At 40.8% G+C, this 27,019-nt stretch overlaps 2 protein-coding genes across 2 annotated transcripts; one reads left to right on the top strand and one right to left on the bottom strand.

Moving 5' to 3' along the window:
• The first annotated feature begins 6,093 nt into the window (after window positions 1–6,093).
• On the top strand, window positions 6,094–15,899 carry rgs7bpa (regulator of G protein signaling 7 binding protein a). The gene is made up of 6 exons (XM_034542072.1): window positions 6,094–7,975; window positions 8,903–9,069; window positions 13,044–13,174; window positions 13,599–13,743; window positions 14,633–14,703; window positions 14,859–15,899. Exons 1-6 carry the CDS (start codon window positions 7,826–7,828, stop codon window positions 14,948–14,950), a joined length of 756 nt encoding a protein of 251 aa, XP_034397963.1. The 5' UTR covers window positions 6,094–7,825; the 3' UTR covers window positions 14,951–15,899.
• A 1,754-nt stretch (window positions 15,900–17,653) lies between these two features.
• Window positions 17,654–25,122, bottom strand: c7a (complement component 7a). Its single transcript, XM_034540880.1, has 18 exons — window positions 25,117–25,122; window positions 24,885–24,946; window positions 24,675–24,753; window positions 24,335–24,476; window positions 24,104–24,248; window positions 23,887–24,025; window positions 22,627–22,770; window positions 22,280–22,523; window positions 21,664–21,777; window positions 21,398–21,564; window positions 21,046–21,274; window positions 20,630–20,801; window positions 20,415–20,502; window positions 19,808–19,940; window positions 18,661–18,849; window positions 18,384–18,483; window positions 18,094–18,278; window positions 17,654–17,999 (listed from the first exon to the last, which is right to left on the bottom strand). Exons 1-18 carry the CDS (start codon window positions 25,120–25,122, stop codon window positions 17,794–17,796), a joined length of 2,544 nt encoding a protein of 847 aa, XP_034396771.1. The 3' UTR covers window positions 17,654–17,793.
• Window positions 25,123–27,019: the final 1,897 nt, after the last annotated feature.

The raw sequence follows: 27,019 nt of genomic DNA, 5'->3' as shown, positions 1-27,019 counted from the left end.
GACACATGTTTCAGACACCAATCCTCTGAGTCTGTCGATATAGGTCTGAGGAGGAGACGGGGGACTTGAGGGGCCCCAGATGCTGATCTTAAAACAATTTTTGGTACTTCCTTTTTACATGAGTTGAAGCTGGAAGTTTGGAAATGCTGAGTGTGGATTTAGGTGACGACGCACTTGGAAGGCTGGTCAAGTTTACTGCTGAGGAGATGAGCGAGATTATGGCAGAGGGGCGGGGTGGATCAGATGAATTATGCTGTTGGAACTAAAAGAATGCAAACTAGATTAAAAAAGGTAAACTAATCTCAGAATCCAAGTTGTGTCTTATGGAGAAAAAAAACTCCTGAAGAGATGCAACACCTCTGTTTTCTGTAAATTGAATGGAGTTGGAATTAGGGTCAGCGTCAGGGTCAAATAGCTCTCTTTAGCAAACAACGTTTATGCTTTACAATAAGAAGTGAGAAAATGTAGGTAGGTAGCCGTTTTACACTCTACTGAGCTCACACCCGACACCCTCATGTCCTCACACATATTATTATGTTGTGCAGGTGGGTGTCAAAGACATTTACACCCACTCAAATAGGGTGTATTAAAGGAGAGACTATTGTATACATAATCTCAAGAAGAACATGAAAGATGACGTTCTCACTTGAATTTATTGCCAGCTGGTTCAATGACATATTGTAGTGATAATGTAAGTTCAGAACCTAATATTTCTGAATTGGTCTCTTTTGTCCTTTATTTGATGTTTAATCTCATTCCGTGTAGAAGTGACCCTGCAGAAATGGGTTTGCCATCATGAATTTAGAGTCATAAGAAAAGATAAGATTGCAATAATATTTTAAATAAAACTCATAAATCAGGTATTTCCATCCATCCATGCTTTATATCCAGTTTATCTTGATAGCAGGCTTATCCGGATATTTTAGACGTCCCTCTTCCCAGCAACGTTCTCCAGCTCTTCTGGGGGGACTAGAAGCGTTCCCAGGACAGACGAGTTATATAATCTCTTATATAATGCCCTGGGCCAACCAAGCCCGAAAGGCCTCCTTCTTTAGCTCGATGGCCTCCTTTACCGCTGGTGTCCACCAGCCGGCTCTTAGGCCAAGCATCGACAACCCTCACCACCACAACTCCTATAGCAGCCGCTTCTACAAAGGAGGCTTTGAACATGGCCCACTTGGATTCCAATGTCCCTAGCCTCCCCAGGGTGCGTGAAGGTTCAGATCAGGCAGCCCCCCCATCCCCCCCCATCCCTCCCCCTCTGCTCCCCCAGCAGAGTCCCCAGTCTGCGCCGTTTCAGAGACTCTAAAAAGGTACTCTGAGTTGCTGTTTGTTGCATAAGCACAAAAAAACAGTAAGAGATTTCTTCTCAGCGACTCGATGTTGCATAATGGAAAACCTTCTCTTTCCCCGGGGAGAACTCCAACACAGCTGAGCTCAGCTGGCGGCTTGTGAGCATCCCCACACCTGCCTGGGCCCTCTCATTCTGGGCAACTCTGGAATAGGCTGCGTTTACCAAGCAGGTCTCCATGAGGGGTCCCCCGTTTCCCTTTTTCCGGGGCGAGGTGCTACAACTTTTTTCTGGACGATTCATATAGTGTCAGTGAATCGCTCTTGTTCTGGCTCCTCCTCTGGTACCACTTGGCCTTAAAAAAGACCTGACCAAGAGTTACTGCTCCTGACAACTCAGCTCCCAGGGTCACTGGGGCAGACGTTAAGATGGTGATTCATTGAAGGGGACAAACGTGTTTTATTCGTATACTTTTATGTTGTGTATAGGAGCGGTCATGTTTATGTTGGCGCTAATCTGATTTAAATCTCATCTAAAAGACACACAAACCAACCCATATTTATATATATTTGCATTTATAAACATATAGATATTGACATGCTTGAGGAGACGGTTTACAAGAAAAGATACACAGGGGCAGACACATCTATCTTTTCTCTGTCTACCTTTCCATCTCACCCAGAGTTCAACAGGGAACGCATCAAGCAGCAGCAGCGAGGATGATGACGTGAGCGCCGGTGACAAAGAAGGTTACATCTGCGCAGTGTGTCTGGATGTGTACTTCAGTCCTTACATGTGTCAACCCTGCAACCACATCTTCTGTGAACCCTGTCTGAGGACGCTGGCTAAGAACAGCCCCACCAACACCCCCTGCCCCCTGTGCAGAACAATCATCACTCATGTGTTCTTCCAGAAGGGTGAGCTAATCGGCAGAAAGCACTCGCCGTACAATTCACATGATTAGAAATACTTATCACCTCTACTTGTGACTTTGCTCACAAGTCTAAATTGAATACTGTGCGATGGATAAACATACGGTTTGATATGCCAGTAAAATGTGTAGTTGAGAATAAAATAACCCATGAGTGATATAACCGTAAATACATATGCATACATGTATATGTGCAGCTCTATGTGTATTCGTGTGTCGGCTGGCTGTTGTACTGATGACATCTAAGCTGCAGATTGTTCAGAGGGCCCAGCTGCAGAGACCCCATGGGGAGCAGAGCAGACCTTTAGTTCAGCTCAGACCAGATGAGTCACCCCGAACGAGAATGGGAAGATGAAACCAAACACGATCTGAACAGTTATTTAGTGCATACAATAAATATAATTCCTTGTAAGTGAATAATGCATTGGGCTATGACAAAAAATTGTGTTTAAAAAAAAAAAAAAATCCTAATCATGAACCTTGTTATCGCTGCATGCTGATTACATGGGACATGATCAGGAAGGTCCGTGAGTCACTTTAGCCTTCTTCTAAATGTATGTCGGAGAAAGTGAGCGGCAGTGTGACCATAAAAAGACGGAGTGGCCGTGGTTACGAGCACTGCAGACACACTGAGGGCTCTTGTGAGTGATTAGATGACAAGCGTTGTAGATTAGATTCTTGTGTTGATTACCAAACCCAAGGTGACACAGAAACAGAACAAGGAGAAAATGAGGGAATCTGGTGATGCTACATCAGAATATATTGAATAAATCAAACATAATCCATCCAGGCTATCATGAAGTGGCGGCGTGAATAAGATGTTCATGTTTGATGGTATTTACTTTGTCTCACCGTCTTTTTGTTACAGAGCTAAACCAAACAGCAAGGACATTCTTCCCAAAAGAATACCTTTTCCGGAAACAGAACTTCCAGAAAGCAAGTTGTGCAAAGTGGCCTCTCCCAAGCTGCCGGAAACTCTTCCGTATCTTTGGAGGCAAGTTTTTAATTACCCCACATGGAAATTCTCTCAGTTCAGGACGAATTCATCAGATTTGGCAAAGTAGCGGCAGCTGTAGGACTCATTTATAAGGTAACTGCTATTCTCTTTGTATGCAAGTCTTTGACAGAGTAAAGTATACCTGCTACACAATCATCCTTAAAGGCTTCAATGGCACAAACACAACGCTCCATCTTTATGGCATACAGAATACACATTCAAGCCACATTTAGGCAATTTCTTATGAAACTAAAAAAAATGTTGGAGAATATCTTGAGGGGAAGCAGTGTTGCAACATTCCTAAGAAGTATGTGCTTATACCGATGTGCAATAACTGACATAGTTGATAGTAATATAAATACATATTGAAGTATTCAATGTGTAGTCAGCAATTCAGGAGAAAGATTGCTGATATTTGAACTCAATTCCCAAACAAATAATAACGAAACATATTTACCGTCCCTCTCGCTCCCAGTGCCTTTCTCTTTGCACATCCATTGGCCTTTCCCCTGTCCTGTGCACGAGCATGAATGTTGATTATAGTGTTTGCGATGCCCGGTTTCAGCTGCTTTGTTTGAGCCAGGGCTGTATGAGCACCGGCTTTTTTTTCAGCCCACACAGAGAATGGGCCGCGAGGAGATAATATCTTAATTTGAAATTGTGTTTTGGATTAGAATTGCTGACTTCAGCGTTAAACACGGCACCCTTATGGTAAATTACTTTCAGCAAAATATGAGCTCACAGCTTCAAGTAAAGGAGCAGCGCAACGTGGATACCCTGTATATGGCAAATATAACTTAAATACATAAAGGTTGTTTGGAATAAACTGAGGATATGGATGGACAGGGGAAAAGTTGACTACGCTGCAGAAGTTGATTGGAACATTTTGTTCAGCATTTTCTGAGATAGAATATATCCCACCAATCTAAGAAATGTTTGACTAATCAGCAACCAAACTTATTTACTTTTGGTAAATAAGCAAAATCACCTTTAAAACCCCAATTAGTTTGTAATTGTACAATGAACATTTTATTGAATTCCCCTAATTTTCAGAAATACTACACAGCGCTTGGCCTTGGTGTCCTCAATCATTGCTACCTTCTTAACCTTTTGGTGCCGTTTTACAACAAAAAAACGTGTCGCCATTAGAAGCTATTGGAACTGGCATGGATTCAAGTAAGGGTGGAGTATCACTACCACCAGATGTGATGCTACATTTGTCACCCAAACCAGGCTTCCAGAGGCAATCCAGTCCCGTTGCTAGACGCCAGTTCCCCCACGGAGGAGGCTACCGTCTGGACGGTCTGGACTTCGAGGATGACTCTCGAGGCTGGCGTTTTGACATGGACATGGTCATCATCTACATCTACTCAGTCAACTGGGTTATTGGCTTCTTCATATTCTGCTTCCTTTGCTACCTCTTCTTCCCTTCTTTTTGACAGTCATGGCAAATATGATGGTGCAACACAGAAAGGGACAAACCATATATATATATATATAGAGAGAGAGAGAGAGAGAGAGAGAGAAGACAATGAATGAATTTCAGGTTAAATGATGCGGTAGAAGGAAATTACAAGAGTGTGCCAGCTTGTTTTCTCTTAATAATACATAATTGAAATGGGTAACTATTGTAGGGGGCGGTTTGGGAATCAATTGTGCTCCGTCTCCACATGCTGCACATGCAATGTGGGTTGAACATGTCTTGTTCCTGTATCTTGGGGAGTTAATACATGTATAACATATCATGCTGTGTTGTGATTTCAACATAAGTACATACAGTCAGATATTGCTTAACATTTTGAATAGCACCACAGTCAACTGGATTACTCCCAGTCCATTTATTTTTTAACCTATTGTTGGACCGTGCTTGTTTATGCTTTTGCCCAAAACCCAGAATACCACATTTCAGTACTACCACAGGTTGGCATATTGCCATCATAATAACGTGATGCAAATCCTAGTTTATTAATAATGATGATCATAATAACTAAACCACATTAAAAACTGAAAAGACTATAACATGAGTGAGCACTTTTTGGATGGATTTTCATGTTTATGCATCCTCAGAAAACTCTTTAGTTTTTCTCTTTGGTTGAAACCACATGTGTTTATGGCTTTATGAACCCCTTTGTTCCAATTTATGACCATGCAAAAAGATAATTACTTTTAATTGGCACCTTTGTTATACTATATAGTATGCTAGATGTTTTTAATTTGCTATTTTTCAATGGTATTGAACTTTGTGGCTTTTATTGTTCTTAAGCACCCCCTGGAGGGAATAATGTAATAAATAAAGTCGCTGTATTTTATAGCCAATACCGTTTATATATAACACCTACATACGTACATGGCTTTTGAAATTGATACATACATTTTAAGTGATTTCCAATGTGTTTGAGCCACACAAATTACTTTATTCTTGAATCTTGACACATTTCAAGTTATTTAATTTAGATACCAAATATTTACATTTAAACTTTTCCAAAGGTCTTCACTTTTAGTTTTCACTTGTATGCCAGTGTAACGTGGTGTGCTTCGCCGAGTGCACACATTGTTCTTAGTTTGATATAACTTTATAAAAACAATCAAGCTGCTGCGTTGCCAGTTTGACAGCAAGAAAAATCTGAGGCCTTGGTGGAGTGACCTCTAGCTACGGAAACTGGCACTTGGGACAGAAAGCATTACCTCTGTGGTTAGTGGTGAGTACAGTATTGTGCAGGAAGCAAAGCAACCCTAAAAAGATATATTTGGGGTTCATGAAAAGCATTCAGCTCTGGTTACTCCTGGATAGAGACGGGAGTTTCTATGATGAGAGGCGCAAGACCCCAGAGAAAACATTTGGGGAGGCAATGGAGAAAGACTTTCACTCAGAAAGGAATAGCATTTAATATTGACTGGCAGAGTTATATTACCTCTATTTATTAAAATGCAATGCACGTTTTGGAGTAAAAAGCCATTTAAGAAAAAAAAAGTAATCGCTAAGAAACAAGGGCATGGGTTAGGGCGCCATCTCTTCTAAAAGATCCAAAGCCAACTCAAACACAGACTCTCTAACATTTTAATAGACATACCATTACGCTGTACATTTCCTATGTCAATCCCCACTGTATGTGTCTCTTTGTGTTTGTGTGAGTGGACCTATGTGCGTCTGTGGATGTATGTCACTTAAATATATGGATTTTTAAAGTCTTCCTCTGCATTCATAATTAAATAGTAATCCAGGTTTAGAAAGAGCACTCACCATACATACACTCAGATGAACCCAAATCAGGCTCTCTCGTGTGTGTGTGTCTGAGTGTGTGTGTGTGTGTGTGTGTGTGTGTGTGTGTGTGTGTGTGTGTGTGTGTGTGTGTGTGTGTGTGTGTGTGTGTGTGTGTGTGTGTAGGGGGGGAGTTGTGGGCTAACCAAGCAACTAGGATTTTAATAAGCATATCATCCTCATATTGCTGCAGAGAAGAGACATATTTCTAAAAAAAAAAACAATGAAACACACTTGTAGTCCCAAACTATAGGCCCTGCATATAAATATCATAAACATGCCACGGTTGTGTTTTCAACTGTGGCGTCCCAATGCTAAAGTTTCAATCGAGCCACATTTGGTCTTCATGGCGTATTATTGAATTGTCCTAATTCCATTTGACTTCTTTTCTAATGCGGAGGCAAAGTGGCCAGCAGTCTGATGGTCACACGTTTAGGAGCTACAATGGACAGCTCAGGGCGGGGGTTTCACCTGATGGGCCCAATTAGTATGCCCGTCCTTTGGGTGCGCAACCACAGAGCCACGTCAGGCCTGTAGACGCTGCTCGTCTTCTCCTGCCTCTCCAAGGTTAGAGACAGGCCCGCCCGAGCAGCTGGAAACACTCGGAGGAGCAGACACTGGGAGCCGATAGAGACCGCCATAGCGGGGATTACGTGTTTGTTGTTGTGACGTTCCGGTTTTCTCCGGCCACAGAAGCTGAACACACGCCTGTGCGCTGCGAGACTGTCGGCGCCATTGCGTCTCTGTCAGAAGGTTGTGCGGCTAAAAAAAAAAGAAGAAAAAAAATATTTTTTTTATTTTTATTGTTGCTTAATGGAAACGCGCAATCATTAAAAAAAATGGTTGCATTTGGAGAACGTCCGTGAGTGCGCGATCGTCTCCTTCCGACATCGGTGCGTCAGAGAAGACACCTCAGCTAGCTGGACTCCGGGTTGGATGTGAAGTCTTCCCTGTGTGCACCGTGTGCTGCTGGATTGAAGGTGACTTGCGTCCCGTCGCAGTCGAGGCAATGCGCAGAGGAGTCGCAGGCGCTCATCCGGTACTTTTTCTGGACTCCGAGGCTCGTCTGGGAAAATATTTGCTCCGTCTCTCACACTCGAGGGGGGGGGGGGGGGGGGGGGGGGAACGTGAGAGACAGACAGAGCAAAGACAATAATCGGGGTTTCAGCCCAGCCAGTAGTTGGCTGAGGTGGATTGAGCGTGTAAGTGTATAAGCGGAGGAGAGAATAAGGTGAACAGTAAGGTGCAGGGTGGTGAGGCAGGAAGGAGGAACGTGGTGGAGTTTTGGTGGGGTAATAACACAACACCGTTCTTTATTAGGGCTGTTTTATTAGTGGATGTGTATGCATGAGTTCTGCATCGAATGGGCGCAAAAACCGCCCCAGATCCGCCGGGAACATCTTCCAGATTGGCAAGCCTCCTTGCCGAGACCCACAGAGGAGGGAGAGCACCGAAAGTACCCGCAAAGCCCAGCGCGCCGTGGCCGACTGCAGAATGGTAGGTTTGCGACACGTCAATGCCTGCATGGTGCCTCTGGTAAAGATGTTATTAGCACAACCTTCCTTTGTTCTAGACGACCGACTGTCCCGTGCATGCAAGGATACACAGGCGACAGCTGTTAATAGCTGCACAAAAAAAAGGAGAGAAAAAGAGTCTGGGAGCCTAAAAATAGATGTATATGCATTTGTATTGTTTTGTCGACAGTGAAGGCAAACGGATATCATCTCGGCGTTCAGGTTGATTGTGATTCGCATTTGAAGTGTTTATGATTTGGGTCTGATTTCCAAATTTCCCCAATGACAAGATTATCGAGATGTTCGCGATCACGGCACATGCACATATGTTAATCGTATGTATTTTCATACACCAGTTTGCAGCCTAGATGAGTGCAGTAAGTTGTTATGCAGGAGTTGCACACAAATGAACGAAATATTTACACCCCAATCTCAAGCTCCGACGTTGTACAAACAACCACATTTAGCATAATGGGACCTGCGTCAATAAAAGAAAAAATATATATTTTTTCCTTTTTTCTTTCCATCATCCACTTTGACTTTGCGGACTATTTTAATGGCTTAGTCACAAGTTCCTCTAAGATACCAATGGACTTGTGTGACCACATATGTGCACGGTTGCAATAATACAAAACAAAAATACTACTTCTATTGAAGCACCATGCAGCTTTATTATGTGTCTTCAGTGTGGGGAGAAAAGGACTGAGTGCTGCTCAGCATTCCTTCTGCTCTGACACGTTTTCATGTTGACAAGTCAATATGCTGATGGCCAAGGGTAAAGGTCATTCTACTGACATAACCAGAGCAGGACATACGCAAGCGAAAGTTGTGTGTTACACGTGTGCAGTGCTTATCGTTTTGGGAATAACTTATTTTCTCGTGTGATTTTAAACATCTCATTGTAACACAGATCGTCCAAGAATTCAATACGCTTGTGGCTCTGTACCGTGAGCTGGTCATCTCCATTGGCGAAATCACCGTGGATTGTCCTACTTTACGGGCCGAAATGCTGAAGACCCGAACTAAAGGCTGCGAAATGGCGAGAGCGGCGCACCACAGTCTCTCCTTGATATCGGGGTGAGTTGGCACAGTCGCTGTCCGTGGTGCTGGAAAATAGGTACCTCGCAAGGGGCTGAGAGTGCACCAATTGGGAAGCTCTGCAACATTGCTGCGCTTAAAGTTGTAAAGTAGCTATTTTGTATTTATTCATTTCCACCAAAGATACATCTCTGATTTGCATAAGCATCCCCGTTTTAGGCACATGTATATTTGAGCCTGCTCCTCTGCACTTCAAAGAAACCATCTTATGTGTCCGCCCTGTTAGTGTTTGGGGAAAACCGAACATGAGTTCAAGTACCAAATAAAAAAAAGAGAAAAGAAAAGCGTGATGTCTCTAATTGCTCGCGAGACAGATTTACCAGGAATCAATCAACATGCTGTAACTGACCACGTCCCATTAGCTGGGGCCTAAAACGTTAATGCACGAAGTGCAACGCTTCCCCGGACGAATATCTGAGATGATAGTATCAATAATGTGAAGCCTTTTGCATTGCTTTTGCTTTTAGTGTGTGTGTGTGTGTGTTTAAGTGTGTGTTTTGTGGGTTGTGTCTCTATTATGGTCATTTGACCATTTAGATACCAGCATGCTTTTGAACAATGTTGGATGTTATTATATTCTAGAGTTCAGAATATCTTAAGAATCCAAATCATTGGCTTTATCTTTCTTCAGAAAGAGAAACGAAAACAGATAGACCGTAAGAAACAGCCAATGCAAAGTGATCAGAGGATTTGAGGTTGTTAACATTGTGGTTTGTGTTTGAGGTTTTGTTGAAAACAGCCACATAGATAGAAGCTTGACGTGTCTGTTGCCTCTCCAATGAGCACAACGTCTACTCCACATTGGTGCCAGTGGAAGAAGGGCAAATTGAGGCTTGGGATTTGAAGGTCCTCAGTAACGTTAAGATGCCAGTTGACTTGGCACCCTCAAACTTACTTAAATAACAATTGGACCGACTGAAGCCATTGGTGAGAGGGATTTGGAAAGACGCTCTGCAGTGCTAACTGCTTGCCAAGGCCCGGGCACTATAACAACATCCGGTTTACTCTAGCTCTAGCCCATCTTCCTCTTACATACACTTTTTCAGAGACCTGCAACATCTTTGAATGATCTCCATTAAACATTAGTCTGCCATATTTTTCATAGGCACACGTTTACATGTATTCTAATCTGCTCTAGAACCCATTTCCTGGCTCAATAATTCATCCACTTGCTATATCTTACGACGATTTAATAATGTATATCCTTCACTGTCTGTTACATGCATGACAACATCTTTCCATTTAAAGTATCCAGGTTTTGAACCACGTGACACACTCGTACGGTTAGCGAGTAAGCATGTTTACTACATGTGTTCTGCCATAAGGAGGCATGAATCATACAACATCCATTGTACACAGACATTTTAGTTACATTTTTTATAACAAGGCTTTAATAAAATCTTATTAAAATCATTTGAGAAACAGAGCAGTTTACAGTGCAGATACTTTATACTCTGTGCTTCTTTTCCCATTATATGGCTCGTAATTAGACAGCTAGACACAGTTATACCTCCACGCCAACAAGTACTATCAATTATAGTCCCGTGCTTGGATTTTTTCTGCTGCTGCTTCTGGAAAAGAGACATTGTAGCAGCTTTAGAGAGAACTCTTAAGTTTCCACCGATAGCAACATCAATGCCATTGTCATAATGCTCTATTCCTCCTTCTCTAAAAGCTCTGCGGGCAATTTCATTGTTCGTCTACTAAGAGACAGGGCTTGAATTTGACAGCACAGATCATTCCCCTTTAATCAAATAAAGCCAGTGTGTCTGAATGGTTTGAGTGGTGCAGGGCCTCTCCGATGTGCTAGAGGAAAGCTGATAAGCAGAATAGCATTGATGACAGCTCTGCTTTAGCAACAGTATACTGTAGAAGGCAGCACTGTGACAAAACAAGGCTGGGAAGGAGAAGCTCGCTGGTGGAAGAGGGGAATGCAACAGCATGATTTGTGTGAAGAATATTTGCACCAGGTGCAAGTTTCACGCCTTTCATCGCTGTCACTTTCCCCTGTGATGTCACACCCACTGGATATCACCTGCTGTCGTTCCCCCTTGAACAACTCCTTATTATCAGGCTGCTCTAATAAATCTCTTAAGTCCCTCCAGTTGATCCAGAATGCTGCAGCTCGTGTACTCACAAAAACTAAGAAAAGAGATGACATTACTCCTGTATTAGCTGCTCTGCACTGGCTCCCTGTAAAATCAAGAATCACATTTACAATTCTTCTCCTCACCTACAAAGCCACCATCATATCTTAAGGAGCTTGTAGTACCCTATCGCTCCACTAGAGAGCTGCGCTCACTACATGAGAGGCTACTCTTGGTTCCTAGAGTCCTAAAAAGTAGGATGGGAGCAAGAGCCTTCAGTTATCAAGCTCCTCTTTCAGTCCGGGAGGCAGACACAGTCACCTCATTTAAGAGTAGACTTAAGACTTTCCTGTTTGATGGTGCTTATAGTTAGGGCTGAATCAGGTTTACCCTGGTCAGCCCGTAGATATTTTGCTATAGGCTTATATGCTGCTGGGGGACATTTTAGGATACACTGAGCATCTATCTCCTCTTCTCTCTCTCCAGTGCACCTTACTAACTCTGCTTCCTCCCCGGAGTCTTTGTGACTTCACGTCTCATAGGGTCCATTGGACCTGGCTGTGTCTGAAGCTGGTCCTGGGTCCTTGCCCCTGCTTCTTGCATCCAGCCTCTGGCCTAGACCTGGCCTCCTACCCAATAGCCCTGCCTCCTTCTCTGTGCCTCCTGCCTCAAGGGTCTCGCCTCTTTCGTGATGCCTCCTGCCTGGTGGACCGGCCTCCCGCATTGGCCCTGCTGATGCGCCCCGCCCCTCCTCCTCTCTTCCTCCTTCTGTTTCATGGATTGTGGTTATCTGGATCGTGGTCCATGCCTACTACTAATTATTCATACGTTGTCATATTCATTAAATGTGTTGTAACTCTGTAACACTGTTCATTCTGTACACATGACATATATTGCTTCTGTCCATCTGGGGAGAGGGATCCTCCTCTGTTGCTCTCCTGAAGGGTTCTTCCCTTTTTTCCCTGTGAAAGGGTTTTTCAGTTTTTTTGTTTTTCCTGATCTGATGTGAGGTCCTGGGACAGGGATGTCGTATGTCTACAGATTGTAAAGCCTTCTGAGGCAAATTTGTAATTTGTGATTTTGGGCTGTACAAAATAAACTGAATTGAATTTAATTTAATTGACACCAGATTGATATGGTCCTGCGGCTTCTGCTGTGTCTTTTATAAGCTTGTGATCTGCTCTGGGTATATCACAAAATACTCAGATAGTTTTTTTTAATGTTTGAACTTCTCCACTGCCTTCTATTTACACATTCTCAGATGGTTAAACAAACAACAAATATAGACATGCAATAACACATTCAAGCACACATCTACTGTTGACGTCAAGAAATAGAAACAGGTCAAAAGAACCAGACAGCTCCTATTTATTCATCCGTAATGCAAACTCCAGCTTATCTCTCATCTGGTGGTTCAAATTTGGTAAACTTTGTTTGATGTTGTTGAGTTTATTACCCTCCTGATATTAGTTATTTTTCGTTTTTGTTTAGATATATAAAACATAAAATGATGTTAGTGAAATTTGTGGGTTGACTGCTTTATGAAGTGACATAGAAGATGTGCATTCTTACTATTAGCCATACTATTTTATTTTTTTCCCCGGTACCCAAACTTTATGCAGTTTGGAATCTACCTGCTGTGCATTGATCAGATGAACTGCTGCCAAGCGTAGGGTTAAGTTTAGCACATACACATCGAGTAACTGAGCTCAACGAGTTTAAACTCATCAGTCAACTTTCGCTTAACGGAGATGTCAACTTTTAGTTCAACAGAACTATGATTTAAATTTGTTTCCATAAAGTTGATTGAATCCAGAGTTCAGCCATCCAGTAACCTCTCTGTCTTCTAACGATGTGTCATTTCAGGCCAGAGGACGGGGAGATCCACCCTGAGATCTGTCGGCTCTTCATCCAGCTGCAGTGCTGCCTGGAGATGTACATCACTGAGATGCTCAAATCTGTCTGCTTGCTGGGCTCCCTGCAGCTTCACAGGAAAGGTTAATACATAGATGAGCCTCGTGGCATAGCTTTTGAGTTTGTGTGCATACGTATGCTTGCTAGTTTAAATACAGCGCGCTTTGTTTCTTTTTTTTTTAATGTAATTAATTTAAACCAAATGACAAAGAAAACAGATGAGCAGATTTTAAAATACATGCACAGATGTAATTATTTATTGACGGCTTTTAAAATGTTTTATTATTCCAAATATCATCTAAAACATTCCTTTAATACCACCAGCGGCCTAATCGCCAAACCTAAATATACGTGTGAAAATATAGTGTTTATAAGTGCTTGTAAATGTTTAATGACGTTGACAAATCATGTGATCGGACGGGTAATGTTATGTGCGTTTTTGTTGTTGTTTTGTTTCTCCTATGTTGGCGACACATGTTTAGGCTCGCTGCTCTCTATGTGCTTTAGGTAAGGATTCCTGTGGCCCTCCCGGGGTCGAAAGTAAGACGGAGGAGAGCTCAGACATCCCCATCCTGGAGGACACCTCTTCTTCCCCCACTGACTGCCCTCAGCTCTACTGGCTGGTGGCCGCTGATATAGAAAACATAGAAAAGTAGGTCGACCAAAGAATTGTGTTGTGTCCTTCTGTGTTTGAGTAAGTGCCGTGTGTTTGTGTGTGTTTATTGATGTGTGAAAACGTAATGCAACTATTTATTTTCTTCAGTTTTTGTCACTTAACATGGTTGCGTTATAACATTATATATATATATACATATATATATATATATATATATATATATATATATATATATATACATATATATATATATATATATATATATACATATATATATATATATACATATATATATATTAGGACATAGTTAAACAAAATATATATTTAGTTCAATCACTTTATTTAACTAGATCCCATTTTAAATCTTCCTCTTTCAACCACACTAATAATGTAATAGTTGATCATTTACAGCGTGCTTTGTTAAATATTTGTTTTTATGAACATATAATTGCATATTAAGGAAGCACTGTTTTTCTTATTGGACTTCCAAAAACAAATTACCAGATGTTTCTGTGCAATGCCAACCCACAGTATTTACAACTGACTTGGCAAAGTTGACAAATAGAATATAAAGAAATATGTAACGTTGAGTCTGTCGTTGGTTTTAATCATTTAAACATTTTTTAGTAAAACAACAGAATCAAATAATAAAAAATGTAACCCGTCCAGTTTTACATGGGATGTTGCAACTACTTGAACATTACCTCACTGTGTGAGGCATCTCATAGTCACAGAGTACACTGGGCTTTAGTCAGAGTGTGTATTAAATTAGCTTCAGAAATTAGACTAATACGTGTTATAATGCAAAATATTTATTTATTTAAGATGTATTTTTCGATTTCGCTGCAAAAATGGGGCAGGTTTGCTGAATTTGTTTGTGTGTAAATACACAGCATGAAAGATGCCCGTATTTGTGTTACTGCAGGGATATGAGGGAGATGAAGAACCTTCTCAGTAAACTCAGGGAGACAATGCCTTTACCATTGAAGAACCAAGGTAAGATATACACTTATTTAGCATATTACACACACCTCTACCGCAAAGAGCAGTGACACTTTGAAAGTATGTTATAGTCAAAAAGTATAGACAATTCATTGAGATGAAGACACATATCTAAAAGTAACTGCTCTGCTGTGTGTTCTTGTGCCCAGATGACAGCAGTTTGCTGAACCTGACTCCCTACCCACTGGTCCGACAGAGGAAGAGGCGTTTCTTTGGGCTCTGTTGCCTGGTAACCAGCTAAGGGCCTCGCCTTCGTGGGTAGGAGGCGGCAACGAAGACACCATTACCCACTGTCCTTCACCACTTGTGTCTCCCACCAATCTATTACTGCCATTTTCAAATAAATTGTCTCCTTCTCTTTTTTTTAAAGGCTGCCCATTTTATAATTTTATTTTGTAATACAAAGAAGAATTGTAACTGAAATGTAATGAAAACAAAAGTCATGAACATATATTTTAAGATATTTTGCAAACAAACTCTCCCTTTTTTTGGTAAATGAGGTCAGATATCATCTGATTGTCCAATGTGAAAGAGAATGAGAGGTCATATGAAATAGTTTCAATTTTCATTTACTTCCGCAAACCTGAGTGAATGAAATGATGATTCATGTAAAAAAAAAAAAAAGGGAATGTAATTGTCAGTTTTTGTCAGAAATAATGTGTTAACTTATGAATAGAAGCCATTTCAGGATGGCACTTGCAAAGACAAAGTTATATCTTCGTATGTCTAAGCTCAGATGAGAGGTTTGTGCAGAGTTTGTTGTGTATAACAGTATCTGTTTTCTGTTTCTTGCTGTTTTTTCTTCTTAATGTACTTAATTTAGTCTTCCATAAACCAAGTACCTGTATCCAACTTTAACTTTCCAGCTTCAAAATGGAATATATGATACAATACTCAAAATGAAAACTTCTTTGCACACAATATCTATCTATAAATTGAGACATTAGACTTGTATATACACATACTCTTTACGCAATGCTCTCTGAATTATTTTCAAAGATGGAGATGGTTAGTAAATAATCAGTTTGTTGGTGTAAACTGGGAGGGTAGTCAAATGCAGACAGAGGCCAGGCAGCATGGGTCTTGCTTATTAATGATAGTGATACATGTTTATGGCACGGTGAAGGTACAGTAGTCGAAGCTGATATAGGTCATTTTACATTGTTAATAAAACTTTTGTTATTGAAACTAATCAACTCATCTCTGGAATTGTCTTTTGCATGTAATGCACTGAATTGTCCACTGGGTGGAGACAAACTATCAGAAATGTCACGTTTGTCTGACACATTTAAGTTCTGGTGGTTTGATTTTACTGTAAGTGATAGTTAAAAGGTAATCATTCATATTTTGGGAATAAACACCCCGACATTTAATGTATGCTTTTGGGGATATGTTACTGATAGATGGAGAAAAGCAAGATCATCATTTATTAAGTTCATAACAAGCAGTGTTTGTCTGTATTTACTGAAGGCTGGAGAAATAGAGTGAAAACGAGAGTAAAAGATTGAAAAAAGGATTTAGGTCACTTTTTGCTGCTGGAGTATATTATTTTTATCAGTAAAGGAAATGCTTGAAAGTGTTGTCATTGTCTAGTGATAAGTGGCTGACATGATTTCTTTCATGGATACACATCAAACCCAAAATGTGGCCAACTGTAGACCATTTATTACAATCTAAACATGCAGGTTAGGTGAATTATGAAATTGCCTGCCGATGTGTGCCTTTTAACAAATGATTGACATGTCTAATGAATGCAGGGCTACACCGAAGTCCCCCGTACACCACAATATAATACATATATGATATAAATGGTATAAACTGCCAATTGCTCTGAATATAGAGACAGTATATTTTTGAAGGATAAATGGTTCCTTTGTGGATTGAAACCCCCCTACACACACTTTTAAAGCTATTTATGAACTATTAAAAAAACATGTTGGAGTGTCTAAAATCATAATAAACTATGACTTTATTTACTTCTTTTTTCGGATAACGAATGATGAGAGAGACAGGATTTTGAGGCGATGAAACAGGTTGGATTGGAACTTTTGAATATGAGACATATGCTGTACCAGGCATTTTTTTAACCTTTTTCATGGCATAACGGGCTATGACATTTATTTTATATATTTTACTTTACAATGACCTTTTATGGTATACTATGAGAAAATAATTTGCAAACTATACTATGACATTTTCATACAATATTAATTAAATACTAGACCTTTCTTATGCCATAGTATACGATGCCTTTGACATTTCTTATTTCATATTATATTATTTATTTATTGTTTATTTTTGATGGCATACTATACTGTATACTTATGTTGATGTTCTGTCTTAATGTTGTTCCTATCTTTCATGCTTTTATCTTTTATCCTGTATTATTTTATTGTAAGGTGACCTTGGGTGACTTGAAAGGCGCCTCCAAATAAAATGTATTATTATTATTATTATTATTATTATTATTATTATTATTATTATTACTGTGTCTATTTATAATACAGTATGTTCATGGCATACAAGCAAAACATGTATGGTATGATATTTTTATGGTATATAATCTTATGAAGATGTATGTAATGTTACACTATGACTTGTTCATGAAATGTTTTACTATTCTCTGAATTGTAATGCCATTTTTATACAATACTATATTTTGACTTTTAATCTCATAACTATGGCATATTAAAACATCACTTTACTTATCACTTGTCTTCATGGCATATTCTGACTTTTTACAACATCTAATGTCATATTATACTACGACAATTTTTGACCTTTTTATGGCATTCTACATGATGTCTTTTTTATGACGTCAAGTCGCTGGTGTAACAGTTTAAAGTCTGGTTCAGACACACCGTGAAAAGGCAACTAGCTAGAATACATTTTCAGCAGGTCCAGCTACCATTTTGCTATTTATTCATTGTTTTGATACAGTTTTACATTATGGTTGTATACATTCATAACGGTGTTCTTTAATAATTTGGGGAAGCAGTAACATTAGACACAATACTATTTCACTGGAAACATATGAGGAGTGTTATCGAGGATTAATGTGTAAAGGAAGGTGGAGATTTAAAGTCATATGGTCGAAGCTGCATCTTCAGCAGCACAAGGCAGGATACTGACAACTGACACCTTTTCTCCCTTACATCGCCGTAGTCCTGCTTCACACTCGCTCATGGTCTGCGACACTGTGGTTGCATCCTCCCCAACGTTTACGCACACATTTAATCCCAGGGTCAAGCAATCTGCAGAGTCTCTGCAGCGACACTCGTTGGTTTGATCTGAAAGAATGGGTCGGGAAGACAAATGGGATCAATTACTACAATCTAGCACATATGTTATCATTGATTGTTTGTAACTATCAGATGTCCCTACCATCACAGGTCTCCCACATGTGACACACGGTGCAGCTTGGTGTGTTGCGCTCCGGCCACTTGCATGTGCTGTCCTCTGCTATCATATAGTTCTTCCCCATACACTGCAGAGCTTGCATTTTGCAGACATTCAGAAGGACTGTTTTTCTATTCACAGGATTCGTGCCACAAACCTCCAAAGATGAACTGGTGACACAAATAAGCATACAACACAATAACCACAGGAACAAGAGAATGAATGTAATCCGTCCAATTTGCCAAATGTCACATGGACAAAGTGATGAAACATACCTGCACTCAAAAGGCATTTTGCAAACACATTTTCCTCTGGAAGACTTCTCCCATGGTTGACATTGCACGACAGGAGAGCTGCGTTGTTGTGGCGTGCTTACTGTGGGATACATAAAAATCATTATTCCACGTTGCATTCATGCATGCAACGAAAAAAATATGGTATATTGAACATTAAAGAAGGAATGAAAAGTAGGGTACAATATCTTGTTACGCAGCAGTTCCAAGCAGTCTGTTAGATGACTTGAAGGCCTATAAACCGTGAAGTAAAATGTACCTGGGCTGCATTTGATGTCAGCTGGATCCGGTGAAAAATGCAGACTGGGGTCACATATAATGGTTGGTTCTCCTAGTAGCTGTCTACCTGCTGGACAGGACAAGGTGACTATGTCCCCTATGCCATAGGCCTGCTGCAAAGGAGAGGCTGTGATGTCATCAGAGAGGGACTGAATGTTACACCTGGAGACTGAAAGCAATGCGGACTTCAACAATGTAATTCATTGTGACTGTAAATGTTCAACTTTGGTTCTAACCCACTCAGGGTTCACCTTCTACTGGACTCTGAAGGTATCACAAACAAAGTTATCACAATAATCATTCGCCCACGGAAAATGTGCATATAGGCGTAGAATATCAGGACGCGCCTCGCCGAATGTGTGCGGACCCCGCAGTATATAAGGCAGCACACCTCGCTGCTGAGTCATCCTTTTTTTTCTCTTCAGTGAACACCAATCTTGCCCACCGACATCTTGGACAGGCCAAGCTTCTTTTCAGGGTCTGTGCCCACAGGAACGACACAGAACCGGTGTAGAGGGTGGGAATGTGATGTTGTGGTGCATGTGGTATGCAGGGTGTCTATACCGCTTGCCTTTTTCAGGTCGTCACATCCTGATTGGCTGGTTACGCTTATGCAAATGCATGCTCGTGATTGAAGAAGAGTAGTACCCATAGAGACCGAGCCCCCAGTAAGAGCGCCAGACTTTGAAGTACATTTTACAATTACAATTTCTGGGTGTTTTCACGTGATGCCAGGCCCAAAAAACTATTTTCCAGAAAGACTTTGGGTCATTTTCTTTAGGTCAATCAACTTTCCACTACAAGAAAAGTGTTCAAATCCAGAGTTGTTATCCTTCCTCCGTTCAAGTGAACGAAAAGAAGGCAGGACCGAGGGCTGGGAAGTGGGGTTAAGACTATTGCCCTTGCTCTATGGGCCCAGAGATGTGAAAGATCTCTGGGAAATCTGCGTACTTTCCTCTATCATCTAAATTATGTAAATTATCAAACTTTTTTTCCTTCTTGCGTAACTTAAATAGGAATGAATGGAGTGTCGGCTCTGACACTGTATCCATTTGTCTCTATACGTCCACAATGAAGTCCTTATTGAACTTGATTAAAATATGCTGACATTTGTTAGAGGTACTCACCTGTGCAGGGTCCAGGAATGGTAGACCAGGTTTGATTAGCAGTGCATTCTAGGATGTTGTCACCAACGAGATAATAACTGCCAGTACAGGTGTACTCAACCGTGCTACCCACAAGGTAAATGTCCTTCGGGACCTGTGGAGCATGTGGTGATAAGAAGGGTATTAATTTCCATTTTCCGGTTCGGATTTTATGTACAGGAATCACATACTAAAGAACAGAAATTAGAGAGTGAAATATAATTAACAAATGTGACGTCATGCCATTTAGCCAGGCTCATTTCCCTTTACTGGAGGCACATCAAATATTGAATTTCACATACACAAAAACAAAACATTTCCCACATTTTTCCCGTTGGGTCTCAGCTTTAAAGGCTACATTATTATATTTACCAACAATACATCATTTCTCCATATTAAAATGTGGTGTGTAGCCTTTGGTAAATTAGGCTCACTGATGTAAAGTCAATTATATGAGGAGTCACACTAAACTGTGGCCTTCTTGTTCATACTGACCCCAAATTGGAAAATCAATTAGTGTGATCATGAAAATATAGAATTTTTTCAATAGTTTGTGATGCAATATACGGTAAATTGAAGTACTCTTCACCAGGATGTAGCCGTTGATTAGAACAGGTGGGTTTCCACACGTCTGACTTGCTGGGAGAGTTTGGTCAAAGCAATGAGGCTCCATGGCTCTGTAGAAAAAAGAGTTACAAATCAAGATGTGGTAGAGCGCTGATTGTGGATGGTGTGAAACATCCTTCGATGCAGTGAACCCTGGTGCCTGTTACAATAGTGTTGCAAAATGAAACTCGCTCTGACTTTAAGTGTTGCAGGTCTTGGTCTTCACAGTCAGACGCCTCAGTGGGTTCTCCGGTACATTGTTGTCCCCCGTTCCGAGGAGTGGGATTAGAGCAAGAACGTCTTCTTGTTCTTCGAACCCCACTGCACACCGACCAGGCTGACCAGCAGGCCCAACTGCCGTGGATCACTCCTTCATGGGCAGCAACAGAAAGGAGGAACGAGGGGAGAAAGTGAGGAATATATTGCACTCCGTGTGATAGTATCCAATAAAGAAATATGAATCTATCCATTATCTCATCTAACCTTCAGAAAGGAATGGAATAAAGCCTATTTTCCAACATGTGAAATAAATCCTTTCAACATATCAAACCACCTTGAGACCAAAGTGACAGCAGTTGTAAAGAATCTGTCGAAAAAAAAAATGTAACACCCACCCGGCTGACCCTCCGCTTCACTTCCCTGCTCACAGGCCAGTCCTGATGTGCCAGGCTTACAGATGCATTTGCATTCATCTCCAGCCATGACAGCCATGCCATTGTTGCTGCAGGGCCGGCAGTGGCAGGTGTCGCTCTCAGTCAGGTACTGCTCTATGGCCCTACGGAGGTAGAGTCTCTTCACCCCAGCACACTGAACCTCTTTCACCAGCTCCGACAGCGGCCGCAGCTGCCGGAACAAGAGAGATGGAGCGTTGTGTTATTTGATAAGATGACTAAAAAGGCACATGAGTGAATCCAACATGACGTTCATGCTTTTATAGTTCAAAGTGCTTATTTTACTCTGCCTCACTGTTTGTTTTGTGACATCTGGAAAGAATCGAACAGACTCAGCCCAGTTTGAGTACATTTTCCAGTTCTTGTCCGGTTCAGAGAGCTTCATGTTCGTCAGTGCTGCGATATATTGGGTGTCTCCTCCTTGCACATTCACATTTTTCACATTATTGTTCCCGGAACTTCCTGTTTTGAAGAGGTTTGCGGAAGGATGACAGAATTATTCAGAAATGGCAAGTGATTTCAGAGGCTGGTACGTTTGCAGTAAAACCAATAAAATCGTACCACTGTTTGATGAGTCTCCACCTCGATCACTGTTGCAGTCCACGTGGGTGATGGGGAATATGAAAACCCAACGTTTAGTCTTTGTACACTCTTTATATTGATAGCTTGTGCTGACTAGGAAACAATGGCAAATAAAAAAAAAAGTAATTGTTAGAAATTAACAGCAGGAATGAGGTGTTGAGATTAAATGGAAAAAACTATTAATACTTCTGTTACTAATACAATATAATTCAACCACCGTTTGCATTTACCCTCTGAACATTTACAAACTTTTTGTTATAGAATTAATTACTTTTTAATTATTTTTTATTTGTGACCTAAAAATTGGTTATGCCATGTTGCATTTAAAAGAAAATGTAATACAGTCTGAAGAACCTTTAATTTCTAAATGCATCAAGAAACATATTGATATTTATTTAAATAGTGCTGCAATTATCAAGAAACATTTCAGAAAATAAAAATAAATTGTATTTTAGATTAAGTCATTTGTTTTAGTGAAATGTATTTCGGGGAAAAAAAGAGAAAAAACATTCTGATGAAATACACTGGAAATTCCTGGAAAATGCATTTTCTTTTTCAGGCATATCATGAGGTTGCTGCATATATGATTTCTCACCCATTCCTCGTTCAGATTCTTCATCAATCTTGCCGACGACCTTGAAGGAGCCTCCTAGGCTTCCTTCTGACAGGTAGTGTGTTCCAAACCTCTGTAAAACCGTCCTGTAGGCAGCAAAGTTGTAGACCGATGGGAGTTTAACCAGAGCCTTCCAGAACCCCTCAGACAGCGGGAGGTGCTGATGAGAGTTACTCTGGAACTGAGCTACCTCAATGTCATTCTTTAGAACCAATAGCTTTTGGGTCTGGAAGGAATAAGTTTAATTTTCAAGTTTGCTTTTCCGTTTTTCATTCTCATACGTAAGTACTGGGATGTGCAGTGACAACCGTTTCAGGTTCAACACACACCTGGTTCCGGTCCTGTGTCTCGTGAAAGTCATAGTTGTGATATCCTGTCGTGGTCCCGGTCACTTTCTGTCTGTTGACGATGTCCTTCGCATAGTGCCATTTACTGGCGTACATCTCATCGCTGAAGTCATTCTGAGCTTTAACCTGAGAACAGCACACGTTTCACAATGTTAATTTAACAGGGGTTAATGTTAACCAATCTTAGGAAAAGGAAATACATGTGCACAGAAACTTCAAAAATACCCTGTGGAGTTTTTGACAACTAGTGGTAAGTGAGTGATGTAATTTCACCACTAATTTCCTTGCATTCACGGAAGGTCTTACAAGACTGTCTTCTCCAATCTGCAGCATCGGTTATAACACTTAAAACTAACTATGATAAGCAACCTTTGTGGTTGTGAGAGTAGTTACTATTCTCCCTAAGTAGTAAGAGCAGAAACAGCACTGTTATTCTCTCACATTTAAACCCTTTAGACAACATCCAAACTGTATCTGCTTATATTATCTGAACAAGAAAAATACACATTAGTGCAAGTTGTCAACGCACCCAGAAAACATTAAGATCAGAGTACGATTGGATTCACCAGATGATATCTGATGGGGGGGAGGGGGGGCGGTCTGACTCACATTGTGATATGTGTAAATCATTATATATGCAATATGTACTATGTGACAACATCCTTTGTAAAAATAAATAGCTCATCTAGTTTAAAAGGTCAACTGCAAAATTGTATTTAGAAATGAATGACGCCCATTCGTGGCATTGCTTTGCTTGACCTGGAATGCACCCTTTTCCTCCACCAGCCCCACCTAACTGATTTGCATTGAGATCCAGGGATGGAGGTCAAGTGAATGCTCATTAAAACCAGGTGTAACGCAAAGATATCCTTTTTCAGATAATATTTCCAGATAAAGATCAGATGCTAATACCAGGTGTTACTGGGGCTATTGTGGATGGTTGGGTCAACTAGCGGAGTGCATGTGACACGTCTATGTATCTCTTGTCCTTGAAGGCTCAGCCATCTCCACATTCTTTTCTCAACTTTTGTCAAACAGCTTTAGTGGCCAAAAATGAACCAGATCACAAAATGCATCGATATGAATGCACCAATAAAAAGAGCAAAAGAAGACAAAGACCTGTTAAATCTAAACAACACTGTGGTCAAAACTCTGCAGGGTACCTTTACAGTAAAAACTGAGAGGCCTCCAAGAGGCGCATCAATAATAATTGCAGCTCTAGATGTGTCCTGAGTGACCAACCATGAAGCTGTACTGAATGGTACTCAGGGGCAGTCTGTAGAGAGCATTGTGGACACCGCTGTAGATGACGCGACACTGTCCCCCAAAGCTCTTTGTGTTGATGACAAGTGCCCTCCGCTTCCCTGACACCACATCAAATCTACAGGAAGTATCCCAATGTTAAGCATATGCCTGCTTCTCTGTTGGTGCGTGGGTGCACCAACCATGTGTCACTTACCCGAGTCCTAGGAGCTCAATGTTAGGCGGGGGAACTGACTTTAGACATACAATGTGTTTTTCAATGTCACAGCCACGTTCGTCATCTCCGTCTTCCTCACAGTCCTGATCTCCGTTACACACCAGAGACTGGCTAATACACTTCCCTGTGGGTCAGAAGACAGACACACAGCTATGTGATTGTTATTCCATTCTGTATGATTATGGGCACGAGCAGAGTGTATTCTCTCACCCGATCGACAGCGAAACCTGTCTCCACATCCATCCTCTAGAGGGCAGCCGTGTGTGGGTTCACAGGCTCTGGTCTCAGACCGCTGCCCATCACAGGGGTTCCCTCCAAACTGAGCGTAGACAGCCATAGCTCGGCTTCTTGTCTGTCACATACCACAAGTTGACAAAGAAATATAAACAAGCATATAAATTAAGAACATATCTTTATTATTAAATTATTAAATATTGCTAGCAAAATGTGTATTTTATCATCATTCTACGTGTTTAACTACTTTAAGTTGTGCGAATAATTACTTAGACAGAGAAGTGCACTCGTCAATACTAGAATGACTCGTCCTCACCTGTAATTTGGTGCAGCCATCACACTCGGACCAGTCCCCATAAGGCCCCCACTGGCAACGAACTCTCTGGTTACACAACCTTGGGAATTATATTTTTAAATCAAATGATTCAATAAATGAAACAAAATAATCATTGTTGTTATCATTTGTGTCATTTATCGTTTGTATGTGTTTTTTAATGTTGAAACAGTAGAGCATTAACACATTTACCCGTTGGAAGCGAAAAGGAACAGCAGCCATGGCAGCGCTGCTGAAAAGAGTTGCGTAATGCTCTGAGGACGTGAAGAAGAGAAGAGGAAAGCACATGAAGAAGACGAGATAACACGCAAGGTTTCACAAAGTAAACGCTCAAATACTCAAAATCAAATCTTAGTTTGTTTTGCAGAAATCTGAAAATTGTTCTTGTGATTTTCCTGGTGTATTGAGTGTAAAATGTACTTGCCTCCATGGTGAGCGAAGAGCAGCGAACAGAAGAGTCTTGAAGAGGCGTTCTCAGTTTTGTTCTAGTGAGGGAGCCAAACTCTTAGAGGAACATTCCTTGGAACTCTTTTGGGTTTCATGAGGTGAAAGGAAGATGTATGTGTGTGTGTGTGTGTGTGTGTGTGTGTGTGTGTGTGTGTGTGTGTTTGTGTGTGTAATAAGAGGAAATAACATATTTTTGTGACTACTCCTGCCAAAATGCTCATTGAGAAACTGATAAACAAAGTTTTCTCTGAGAATCTCTCTCTTTCGTTCTTCTTCAGAGATGTATTATTGAGCGCTCTAAATGTATTTCTTTACTAATGTGTTTCAAAAATAGTTTTATATAGCCAGACCTATCGACTCAGCAAAAAAAAGAAGATCTGGCTTCCACACATCATTCTGGTATAGCGTGGAAGAACACACTGGATTTTGCATTTTCTTGAAACCAATAACACTCGTCTTGCTAAGCACAGGGTGCAGAGACAATGCCCCTGAAGAATAGATAGTAGAAGAGGGGGATGCCTGGGTCTGGCAGACCTATACCAACACACTACCCCGGCACACCACCTGTTTCTCATACTGTAAAAACAACCTCAAAGACTTCTGTGAGTGTATCGAGCCGATGATTCATGGATGCTGCGTAAAAAAATATTTTCCTACAATGGCAGATCAAATTGTCTGCTCAAGTTAAGGGTGAAGGAAATGTCATGTCGGGGCCAGTGCCCCTTAATTTCAACCCAATCAGCACCTCCAGGAGATCTCACGGTACATTACACCTGGGCTTAAAAGTTAATGCTTTTTTAAAGGTCAAGCTCATTTTAGAAGCGAATGTAGATGGAAACAGAATCAACTGACCAACTATGTGTACACATACAAGGATTTTTTTTCTCAGTGTACACAACTAGATACAACAGCTTGGACCAAGGACAACAACAACAATGAAAGATAAAGGATAGACAGGGCTATTATGTGTGTAGTCTTTTATGAAGATCATACACACATATACATATACTATGAATCTGGTTTTACCTTTTTGTTACATTAGACTATGACATTTTATAACCTTTGTGACGCATTATTTTATGACTTTTGAATTATTTTTGTATGACTTTTGTGAAACACTATACATTGATTTTCTTTTTACCTTTTTATAACATACTGTATTATGAGCAACACTTATGAGACACTGATGGGAAGATGCAGTTCAGTTTTGATTTTGAGTAATGCAGTCTATGAATTACCTTGTACCAGAAGCAGCATGCCCTTTCAATATTATTAGTCAAATTTATTCTCTGAATTATGTCATGTCATAAATCACCCCAAAAAGTCACAAAGTCAACAACCTTTCCCCACGGTGTTGGTTTCCTCCAACAGTGAAATCGATCCGCAACAGCAGTCATCAGGCACTCTGCACTGTCTGAAAAATGCAATTTTTCCATCAGAATGTTCAAAAGATGTGATGTTGGTGACTATTGAGCAAAAGAATCCGTCGTAATCTGTGTTCACATTCACTTCTGCCAATGGAGTTAAGGAGCAGTGTGTAGGATGAGCTCTCTGATTGCATCCGACTGAGTTCCCCTCCACTCACCATTCCCTTTCCAAGCGTGTCGTAGGTCCACTGCCAGGATCTGTTTCGTCTTTATCTGTTGAGATATTTGCATCACTAAAAGAGGATGGGATCTTCTTGCTTTTAGAAGGCATCTCGAATCATTCTCAGCAATGTAGGCGCAACACCTTAGGAGTTATCCTCATCCACATCTGGGACCACAAGCCACAAAGACTACGGCGGCCTCTGCTAGCAGCTCGCTTTGCGCCTCGTGCAGTTTTTCGTAGCATTTCTACCTTCCACTTTTTACATGCGCGAAAGAGAATCCGTTAGCAGG

Source organism: Cyclopterus lumpus, chromosome 9 (assembly GCF_009769545.1).
Source record: "Cyclopterus lumpus isolate fCycLum1 chromosome 9, fCycLum1.pri, whole genome shotgun sequence".
NCBI classification, from domain to species: domain Eukaryota; kingdom Metazoa; phylum Chordata; class Actinopteri; order Perciformes; family Cyclopteridae; genus Cyclopterus; species Cyclopterus lumpus.
Note: the sequence above shows the minus strand (reverse complement) of the source record. Positions and strands in the feature narration are given on the sequence as shown.